We start from the raw sequence: 11477 nt of genomic DNA on the forward strand, positions 1-11477 counted from the left end.
TTTGTGTTTGTAGGTAGAAAAGTTGAAAGCAGAGCAAAGTAAACTACCCCCAACCCCTCTGCTGGGTCGCAAAGTTTTCTTGGACCCTCAAGATGCCTCACTAAGTCCGTCCAACCTACCGCGGCTCCCAATCTCCCCTGTTATGAGGCAAACCATCTATGAACAGAATGAGGCCAGCACCCCACCCTCACCATCACCTGCCACCCCTACACCCTCTCCTTCTTTTGTGATCCGCCGGCTGGGGTCTACAGCCGCAAACTACACCTCAGTGATGAACGACTCCAGCTACCGCCACACCCTGGAGGCCCGACATGGCAGCGAAGTGGGTGTATCTGCAGGTTTCAGCCAGCCTGCACCTTCCTCAGTCGCGTCTGTTGCTACAGCGGCAATGCTAATCTCAGCCAATCGGGCACGAGAAAGTGCAAGCTCAGCAAAAGACCAGGCCACAAAGGCAATGAGTCACCTCCAGCCACCACAGGCAGTGAGGGGACTGGAGGAGAAATCATCCTCTTATCTACGACAACCCAAAATCAAACACCTGGATGATGCCGTGACGCCGCTGTTAGTTGCCAGCCGACTGGAGAGAGTGAGGGAGAGGGGGAGGGAAAGAGAAATGATGATGGAAGACATAGGAAAAGAGAAACCAGAGGTTGCGGTGATGGCCGAGGTAGTGCTCCAAGAGCCCAGCCGGGAGCGTCTGCACAGCGAGCCCACCAGGGGGCCCCGGGGCTCCAGGACTGACCCACTGGGCCATGCCGAGCCCCAGGCCCAGACGCACACCTATCACAGGGACCACAGGATAGAACGGCAACTGTCTAGTGAGCAGCTGATCCAAGCCCGCAGGGACGAGCTGCCTCCGGAAGTATGGAGGGAACAGGCAGAGCGACGGGAGAGACGGACACTGGAGAGACAAACGTCCAGCGAGCAGGAAGGCCACGGGGCCCACGAGGGGCGGCGGAGAGAGAGGGACCGACACCGGCTAGAGAGACAAGAATCCAGTGAGCACGACACCGGGAGGGAGCAGTCAGACAGACGCTCAGGAGGAGGGTGAGACGTGTGTGTGTGTGTGTGTGTGTGTGTGTGTGTGTGTCTACTTGGTACTGTCTCTCTTGTGGAATACGTTGCATGGCATATGCAGTGTTTGTCTAACCTTGTGGCCCTAAGCTCTGAAGAAAATACCGGGGGAAAAAAAATCATATTTATTACTTTTAATATCAGTTCCACCATGTGTCATTTGCATTTCTCCCACAGAGAGAAGAGGTCCACTATGGCAGAAATTGTAGAGCAGCTGCAAGAAAGAGAAGCAGCACAGGTGTGGTACTTTTTATCTAAATATTATTTTTCTAGACAGTGTTACTTTTTTGGGGATTTGGTTTTTGAAGTTAAAAATGGTACAAACTTCCCCGATCAGCACAAAATTCAGGAGTTTGCTGTCAGTTTATCAGGAGATCCTTACTTCTTGGTGGAGTCTACTGCACTGGGTTGAACCTCACAATGGCTCAAGAAGCTTTAAACAGCAGCATAGCGTTTTACAGTAAGAGTGATATTGTCTTTAAAGGCAGTGCGTATGAGGAATTAGCTGGATTTATACATGGTCTTCCCACCCTCAGGCCCGTGGGGAGGCGCCCCGTCTGCCCAATGGGTTGCCAGAAAAGTCTTCCCGTCCTGATCGACCTCGAGCTCGGGACAGACCCAAGCCACGCCGCCGACCTCGACCTAAAGAGCCAGGAGAGACGACGCGGCGGTCCAGGTCTGCTCCAGCCCAGAGCAGCCCTGCAGTCCCACAGCCTCCTGCACACACCGCACACCACGAGGGCTTCCTTTTCCGCAAGCTGGACATCGAAACTCTGAAGAAGAGCACCAATAGGTGGGTGTTCGGGGTCGTAATAATAACACTAACATGTCAAATAAGTCATGGAGGAGGAAGATGGACACTTGTGTCATCAGACTTGTGCTCGCTCAGACACTACACTTTAATTTGGTACTTTGGTACAGTTACTGCTGACCTTCTTAGATGATCAGAGCAAATATCAAATCAAATAAGTTCTGCTCTTAGCCATTTTGATGCTGGAGTAAACTGGTGGCCGTAGCACATCATTGTACCTGCTGTATGTCTGTTTCTTGTGACACTAGTGCCCCTTCCGTTTACTGGTTTCACAAAGACAGGGGCATGACTTTAGCATGCTAGGGCAGCCAAGCTAATGCACCATGCTGATGCATGATTGACAGCAGCTTAGATCATGACTCATGGCCCCAGCGTGTGGGTCAACATGATGAAGGCAATACTCAGCTAAGCCTTAGTTTCTGTATCATGTAAACATGTATTTACATATAAGTAACTGTATAATGAAAATTTTGCCTGTTTTTTTTTTTCACCAGATAAAACCAGTAGAAATTTCTCCATCCTGCAAAAGGATTCATTTAAATTTGATTACTGCTGTAGTCGACACATTGTTGAGGTGAACGTGATGTAGAATGGAAAGGTTGAATATCTCTTTTTCTTGCCTTCTCTCAGCAATGTCTTTAATACATGTTGGGCTCCTGAGAGACATTGGGATGGCAGTGCCCCACAACTGATAGTAGTTAATGAAGAACTATTGTATTAATTTATTATAATCAATACAATCCCTACATGATGGCACTAGGAGATACTCGTATACTGTGTCGGGCTGTAGCTTTTGAGTATTTGATGTATGTCATCTCTGATCGCCAGCATCAGAATTTGAAGACATATTTTAAATCTCGCAGAAATCTCACCGCATGCGAAACACATCACGCATGATGCTTACGATGCCTCCTGATCTAACAAAAAGCCCACAGACTAAAGCCCAGCGTCAGTGGCTGCCTGAGCCGGAGGGCTGATGAATGCAGCTGTGGGAGTGATGGTAGTCGAGGCTGTTCTCTCTCACGCTCACACACACACGCACACACCTTGACCTCCACAGATGACCACCTTGCTTCCTTCGGAGAGACAAACACGGCAAAGTCTCTCCCTCTCTGCACTGCCCTCTAGTGGCTGGGCTGTCAATGCACAGATAAAGTCATCTTTCGGCTAAGGATGTATCCCACTCATGCCACCACTCAAGCCAATGGATGAATGTATGTACATGCCCTGTTATGTACATGGGAAGGTAAAGCATTTTCCTGAATGGCTTCAATCTTTCAAGTGTGAATCTCCTCATATGTTCTCTTTTGTTGACTGGAGGAGAAGAGCCTTTTCCTTCAGTCAATACTGAGAAAGAGAGCATTGTCTGTGAGGCAGGACTGAGATTCACGCTCTGTGCGTTAAATGATGAGACACTGTTTATGTGCACGCTAATATTCCGGTATTATTCAGGAAAATTGGGTGTAATTTCACTTTCGCCTCTGGCTCACAACTGTCATTTGTCAGTTTGAAATTTGAATTTTACATCAGTTAATCAAACTGGTCTGAGAATTACTGAAAAATGTATATCGTCCTACTAAATAAGGACGGTAAAAAGCAGCTATAAATAAGTGCTCAAACGAAGCACAAGTAGAAAAATAAATTGACAAATAAAAAGCCTTGGTCCACCAACGTGGCTAAGGAGGTAGTTTGCTTGTTTGTGAAACCCAGCGAGACGAACAGCTACCTCAAAACGATGGCCTCACTTTTAGTCGTTTTGACACTGTGACCCCTTGTGGGAGCATTGAAACATGCTCCATCCCAGGAAACATCTTTATCTATTTATCATAATGTCGTAAGATCCTTCACTTTAACTTACAAACATGATCCCATGCACTGTTGGGCTTCTCCATGCTAAGTACATTTGCTGTTTGAAATCAGGATATTAAGCTGCACACAGGCAGCTTGCTCCGAATAATACCTACATTGGGAGGTTAACTTGAATGCTGTGTGCGCATGTCAACACACTCACAGAGGGAAAAACAGCATGAGCAGACTTTGACTTGTGTTGTTGCCAAAATGCCATTTAACCAAACTCCTCTCTGTTTTGCCTGCTTCCCTCCTCGGTGCTGCTGGCTGCTCCTCTCGTCTCTTCCAAGGTAAGTCGTGTATAACCCCCCACACAGACCCACAGACTGTACGTAGCCTCCCTCCGCACCCCTCCATCCCCCACCTTTTCCGTCCGTCTGTGTGTGCGTTGGTCTATGTTTGTTCAGCAGTGTGTTTCCTCCTCACCTCTTGGCGCCGGTCCATTATGCCTACCTACCTGTCTGCTCTGGTCAGGTGAGTGAGGTGTTAGCTTAGCGAGGATGCTTCTACAGCTCTGCCTAACTCCCCTCATCTCTCCCTCCCACTCCAACCACCAACTTCCCCTCCTCCTCCTCTCTCCCTTTCCTCTTCCTTTCCCACCTTTCCACACCACAGCAGGTCATGGGTCAACCTGTACTGTGTGCTAAACAAAGGGGAGCTGGGTTTCTACAAGGACGCCAAGAACACCACCACGCCCTACAACAACGAGCCACTGCTCAACCTCTCCCACTGCCACTGCGACGTCACTAACGGCTACAAGAAGAAGAAGAATGTCTTCACACTCAAGTGAGAGGCTGTTTTACCATTTTGTCCTACTTGTAAACACACTATGTTTCTCCCTTCTCCCCGTTATTACGCAGGAACATGAAGAGGGCCCTCAGAAAGCCCTCAACTACAAGCTTCTTTTATCTGCAATGAAGTCTTATTTTAAGTAACTCTTGGCTGAATAAATACTGTAGTTTCAAGGACTATTTCTAAAATGACTGATTATGCTGCAACTTTTGAAGAACAATAGTGCGATGCATCAGTGCAGAAGCCGTTTTAGCCGTTTTCATGCAGAACATGAGGGACTAGCCTTGCACAGACTTTAGCAGTAACTTTTGCAAACATTCCACCTTTCTCAGAACTTTCTGTAGTCTCTTAAATATTACTACCAGCGGACATCTTCAAATTATATACAATATCCATGCAAATTAGTATCCCAGTGTTCCCCCGTCCTACTGCAACACAATCCCTCACTGTGGATCAAGCTTTGAAGGACATTTGAAGGACTTCGAGATGGACAAAGCACGTTCAGTAAAGAAAAGATCAGAATTTGATCAGTTTTACTTTAGCTGCAAAGATTCTTCAATACACACCCAGGACTTGCTCAGGACAAGTAGAAATGGTGTTTGATATTCATTTCACATCTTATCCAAAGTGTCACCTCAATTCTGCACTGATTTCTTGGTCTTGACTTAAAGACACCTCTACCATGTGTTTGAATTGATACACTTAATTGTTGAAGCCCACTTCTATTCTGATTTGAGCCAGATCTGACACTTTAAAAAGTTTTCTTCTCCTCTTGTTACAGAACGAAGGACGGCAGCGAGTTTTTATTTCATGCAAAAGATGAGGTGAGGCTTTTTCTTCATCTGAAATTATTTGGGAGTTGCAACTGTGAAATTTCAGTAGCAAGAAATCTATGTAAACTCTTTGAAGGATTAGGGATTTTCAGTTGTCATAAAATATGATCTGATCTTCATCTGTGTCACAAGTATCCACAAACACAATGTGTTTAAGCTCATAACACACCAGTTACAGTGTTTCATGTCATCTCCCTCAGGATGACCTCAAAGCGTGGGTGACCAACATCACCACCAGTATTTCGGAGCACGAGGAGATTGCCAAATGGGGTCAGCCCCAACCAACTACCTCATCCACCGACGAGGGCACGCGCCGCGACGGCAGCAAGGTGGACAACAGGTCCGAGCGAGGAGGAGAGCGCACGGACCGAGTCGAGCGGCACGAACGGGCAGAGAAAGAAAAGGAGAGAGAGAAGGAGAGAGAGAGAGGTGAACGGTCAGAGAGGTCAGATCGGGGTGGGAAGTCGGACGCCAAGCGCTCGGAAAAGTCCGGTAAGAGAAAATGAGCTGGTCAACAGATTGGTCATGGTGGAAGCGCATGAACTCCAGATGGGAGCTGGGCCTGCAGACTGGTAGTGAAGGCCCCGTCCCCCCACCCCGTCCCCCCTCCTCCTTCTCTCTGCCTCCAACACTGTCAACAAAGAGGTTGTGTTGGGATGAACAGTGACACACAGGAATAAAAGATTGACACAGACTCGCTCGTGCAGGATGTATCTGGAGCTGGAGACATCTTTCTCTCTCTCTCTCTTTCTGTGTCTCTGTGAGAACACGCAGAGCTGCTGACGCCCCCCACGGGCTATTTCAGAGAGCTGCAGAGGGTGGAGTTTTTTTCCTTCTGAACCCGGGCGGCATTAACACTCGAGAGAGAGAGAGGCGGGGCACGTCAACTGAAATGCTGTTACTGATGATCGTGTGATAAAATGTAGCTCATACTGTTCCATGTTTGTTTTTTTCTAATGAGAAGAGCTGTATCTGTATGTATTTCTCGTCTGTTCATCCTATTTACTGTATCTATCTGTTTGTCTGTAAGTCAAGACATCCTACACTATGTCTTATTACTCCTTGGAAATTGAAAGAGAATGAAATTATGCCAAAATATTTTAGAGAAATGTTCCGTTAACTGTTTGTCCCATCTTTCCATAAAAAAACCATGAAGCAGGTTTTACGCACTAAACCCCACATCCATCCGAACTCAGCACAGAGGAATTGGTACTGAAGAACAGCTCATGATGGGGGGGAAAGCCGACGATTTAAGGCGAGAGAGGAGTAGAGGGGCAAAATGAGAGGACAACAGAAATGTTTACGTTTTGCTCAAACATTAATAGAAATTCATTCTAAGGCTTGAAATCTTTACTTTAAGGAAAATTAAAACCCTGACATTTGCTTGGAGTCTTAAATTTGAAGTAGAAAATCTCCCTAGGGAAGCAAAAACGGAGGCACTTCCCTATTTTTTGATCAATTAAGCATGAAGATTTCTGCAGGTCAGACAAGTCTCCAGGTTTTCTACAGTGAAACTAAAGACTACAGGACCACTGGGTCACTACAGACTTGAGTCTGACTCATAAAGATTAGATCAGTGGTCAGGACGAAAGCATCTGGTTCCCTGGGGCCTCATTCATTAAAATAGTTTAACATTCCTTCTGATTCATATTTTTAAAAAAAACTGTAAATAATTAGTTTTTATTTTAATTATCTGTACGTTTTGATATTTTAAGAAAATTGGTGAAATTCATTGTTACCGGCTGAGTTTAGCATCAACGTTCATAAATTACACGTCTGCCTTTTGTCAAAAGCACAAATCTGCAGCTGGCAAGGTTTTTAATGAATGAGGCCCCAGCCGGTGAAAAACAGGCCCCACCTACTCTTCTTATTCTCTTACAACATCAAACTAATTGTTCGATATTCTCTTTAAGTTATTCGCACAAGTATGTTGCATCAGTTTTTATACAGAGTTTAAAATATCCTTTTGTGTTTGTACGTGTATGTGTGTTGCTGCTGCTGCTGCTCTCTGCTCCCAGGGTCTCCATACAGTAGCTCTCAGGTTATTTATGTTGGTGTGTTCTTCATGTCTTGGTATGTTTGTCCCCTGAAACGTCACCTCAGTCTTCCAGACGCGTCCAATCTGCAAGTATAGATTTTTAGCAGGTGCCAATGTCAGTGTTATAAACGTGTCACAGAGTGTAAAAGGTAACGTGTATCCAACTGTACTGTGACTTGAGTTAGAGGAGGGGGAATGACTGACACACACAGATGAGAGCCAGGATGTCAGTCTGGCCAAATACTTTCGAAATCTTTGTGAAATTGCATGTCTTGCTTGGAGAGATATCACTCATCTGGCTCTGTATTCACACGTCAGCTTGTGTTTATTTGACCGTACGCTCACCACAAAGCCATAAACGACAGGGGAAAAGTGAAATGAAAGTCGAATTAACTATTAAATGTTTTGATGCAGGAGAACTAAAGATGCTTCCCTTCCCTGGTCGAAGTATCCAGTCAGATTGCAAACTGTTTCAGTGTCACTGCACTGAATAAAATTATCACTTGATTCTTTCAGCTAAAGTCCACCTTATGTTAAACTGCATGTTTGATACAAAGCACACACACACACACACACACACTCTCTCTCTCTCTCTCTCTCTCTATGCTCTGGGAATCACATGTCCTGTGTTCATTGCTGGATGATGAGAAAATGGCCCCTGGGCGCAGACTGAAGCCCCCTTACCTCTCGGGCCCTGGGCCTTTGCTTGTCAGGCCCAACTTATAATTTGGGTTCATGATTATTCCTGCTACTTGTACATGAATTTGGGGGGAATCCTGGTAGGTCTCAGTCTACACACATGAACAACCAATCTACTGTAATCCCATCATTGTTTTAGACCGTAGTCCGTTAAATCAGAAATCCTGTTTCACCATCTTATTATCAGCAGATGGTCGCAGTGACCAACAGCTCCCACAAAGTTTGTCAGAAAGCTCCAAGGAAGCAGCTGTAAGGGGCAGTTCACCAGACTTTTATTTAGCACAGAGACACGTTAGTCTTCATCTTTAATCTCCCCCTGTAGTGTTGCTTGTTTAAAGTAAAACTGTGATCAAGTGGGGTCATTAGTGGAGGGTAAGGGGCAGAAAACTCCTTTAGCTACTTGATGGTTGGTGACAATCACACTTGCAGTGGATGTTTTACCCCCAATGACAACAGAGACCAGTGCTACGGTGGCCCAGAGAGTTCAAAACCCCCAACAACTGCAACTACAATAAACAAGCTGTTGCCAGTTTTTCAAGTAAAAAGGCTTCAGGGATAATAATTGACTGATTGTGCCGACTGGTGTACGTCTGGTTAACTTCCCTCCATGCAGATGATGACTGACTAATGTGCGCTTTACTTTTTGTACCACTGTGAACCAAGCATCATCTGCGTGTTTTTAAAAAGCATCCCGTCCTTTGCTGTGCTTCTCGTATCAGCCAGCGTGTTACTGACCGAGCCATGCAGCCAAAGACAAAAAAGTAGTTCGGAATTTGTGTCTCATATTGTGAAAAACGATTGACAGCACATTTTAAAAGTCCCTTTGACTGCAATAAAAGGCTGGTTTTACTTGGACTTTAAACTTTAAAGCATCACAAATCCTGAAAAAGTAATTAACTATCTGTTTTTTATTTTTCAGAAATCTGCTCTCCAGGCTGATGTTCATCACTTTCTCTGTTTCTGAGAACGATTGAGGTTATCAGCCGCCAGTATTATCACATCAGGCTGCCATGTTGTTTTTGGTTGGATATTATTCCCATCAAGACGTGAACTTCTCAGTTCGGCTTAGTTCGCGTTGTTCATCATCTTGAGAAATTTATCTCATTCTTACGACACACTTCTTGCATTTAAATTGGGTGTGAATGTCAGAACAACGCAACCATTCACATGCATGTTGGACAATGCACAGTCAGAATGAAATGAGCTGAGGTGAGTCTCCAAACTACGTATTAAACTGACACACTTCACACAGTTGACAGAAGCAACAACTAGATATGAACGTGTCAACACAAGCAACATGATGATTATCGTACAAATGTTCAGATTTAGTTCAACAAAAATGTACATTTGAATAGTTTGGATGCAGGTGCCCTGCCTGTGTGTGTCTGCTGTTCTGTTCGCATCAGCCTCCGTCAGTCGGCCGACAGGAAATGACGAATAAAATATCTTTTGGTTTATCATTAACGTTTTTATAGTCGGTGTTTTATTTACGTGTTGGAATGATTGGATGAGGTTCATCTTGGTTCAGCTGGACATGAATCTACAAATCAGAAATTCTTTCAGATTTAAAAGATCTTTTTAAATCTTTATACTTGAGAAACTGCTACATTCAGCCACTAACATCAAGACACCAAAACCACTCAGTAGTTTGCATTAGTATATGTGTGTGTTCGGGGTTTGATGTCCCTGGTAGCAGTGACCTGAGAATTTATGCAACTTCTTCTTTGCACTACAGGGACAATGGGCTGTTGCAGAGTTGAGGCCTGATGGTCAGTGGTGCCGGGGACCCAGCAGCATCGTCGGACCAAGTCCACCACAAAAAACCTTTAGAGAAACAAAACGTAGTATTAATGCAATGTCGATTTTTCAGTGTTTTCTTATTGTACTTGGACTAAATTACCACCCATTTAATTGCTAAAATAATAAGTTAAATTGGTAGTAAATTTTTAGTTGCAGACCTGATGTATGTTGACCTATTGGACGACAGCGGTTCTGTTATCTCTCGTCACATTCTACATTTAGCATTTTATTGATGATTTGTTTTTGTTTCCAGGAGCAAAGAAAATGCCACAAACTGTTCACATAGTTTGTGACACTGCCTGTAATATAATGTGTAATAACAGCAAAAAGGGCTCAAAAGACAGTGAATGCAATGTATATTAGTACGTTTTGAATTTGTTAAACTAGCGTTTGATCATATGTTTCTGAGGACAATCATTGCTAGTAAATTAAACCACCTCTTACTAGGGACATGTATTTATTTTTCTATTTTAGACAAATGGATTAACTATTAAAGGGTTAATATTTCGAAATCCATGAACACAAATCTTCAAACAGAAACAGAAATGCTCCTGTCCTATTTAAAACAAAGAAAATATTTTATATGAAGCTAATCTATTAGCATTTCTGTTCTACACATTTTGACACCTGCTGCAGATTAGGATTAATCGTATTTAGATCATTTTAACAACTCTTTACAAAGATCTGCTCAAAATAATCTTCGCAAGCAATTTGCAGCAAATCTTTTGCTTTTTAGGGGGTTTAGTTTAGTCCTGCAAGATTTAGACAATCTAAACAAAATCATCTAGGACAAGTTCTGACATCAACTTTTATTTAAAAAGTTGCAGGATATACACATTCCCAGATGTTATTCCAGCTGCAGTTATACAGTTGTGCATAATCTGCTGTTGGCAATTAAATACAGAATATTTTGCTGCCATAGTTTCCTCCCGTGACCCTGGCGCACCACTGGCTATCTGGATATCTCCTGCCTACAGCCACCTGATTTTGTAAACAAGTGTTTGCTCACAAGTATTTTCTGTAAAAAAAAAAAAAAAACAAAAAAAAAAAAGGGAAAGAAAAGAAAAAGTTTAACCCTGGTGACTCCAGGAAAGTGCTTTTGTTCTTTACTTTGTTTTAACGTTTTGCATTCTTCGTTGAAGTGAGATTGTTGCTTTGTACCGAAAGACGGGTTGAAAATGAACCACACAACAGGAAAAAGAGGTTGCATGAATGACAAAGTCTCGCTTACAGTACTGCTGTGCATGTCTTGATGTCCCATCTCTCCACTGTACAATCACTGTACACACAAACATGGGAAAAGGTGAATGAATGAACCAATAATGTACAAAATGACCAGAAGCAACTGCAAGTCTTTCACTCTGTACAGCAGTTTCTTTAAAGTGATAAAAGCAGATTGTGATATTGAAAGATAATGTTTGTGTGTGTCTTTTTGTGAGCTCTGGAGTCTGACGGGGGACTGCAAAGTCAGGACCAGTTTAATGCTCATGTATTTTATGTCATAAAAGGCTTATTGTAGAAAAAAACAGCAGACAAAAAAAAAGTTCAGCCATGCAGTTCTGTAGATGGGAATATGTAATTC

At 43.8% G+C, this 11477-nt stretch overlaps 1 protein-coding gene across 6 annotated transcripts in view; it reads left to right on the forward strand.

The window, feature by feature from the left end:
• Positions 1 to 9559, forward strand: part of LOC137128652 (spectrin beta chain, non-erythrocytic 4-like) — a 67324-nt gene extending 57765 nt beyond the window's left edge. For 5 of the 6 annotated variants that reach the window (XM_067507011.1, XM_067507013.1, XM_067507014.1 and 2 more), the window contains 6 exons: positions 14 to 1047; positions 1252 to 1312; positions 1611 to 1867; positions 4349 to 4519; positions 5307 to 5349; positions 5559 to 9559. In XM_067507011.1, coding sequence (XP_067363112.1) covers positions 14 to 1047; positions 1252 to 1312; positions 1611 to 1867; positions 4349 to 4519; positions 5307 to 5349; positions 5559 to 5864 — 1872 coding nt within the window. In that variant the 3' untranslated portion in view covers positions 5865 to 9559. The remainder of the gene's footprint in view (positions 1 to 13; positions 1048 to 1251; positions 1313 to 1610; positions 1868 to 4348; positions 4520 to 5306; positions 5350 to 5558) is intronic. The other variant, XM_067507012.1, reaches the window with a different exon arrangement.
• The last annotated feature ends 1918 nt before the right edge of the window (positions 9560 to 11477 follow it).

The sequence above is a fragment of the Channa argus genome, chromosome 6, assembly GCF_033026475.1.
Source record: "Channa argus isolate prfri chromosome 6, Channa argus male v1.0, whole genome shotgun sequence".
Classification (NCBI taxonomy): Eukaryota; Metazoa; Chordata; class Actinopteri; order Anabantiformes; family Channidae; genus Channa; species Channa argus.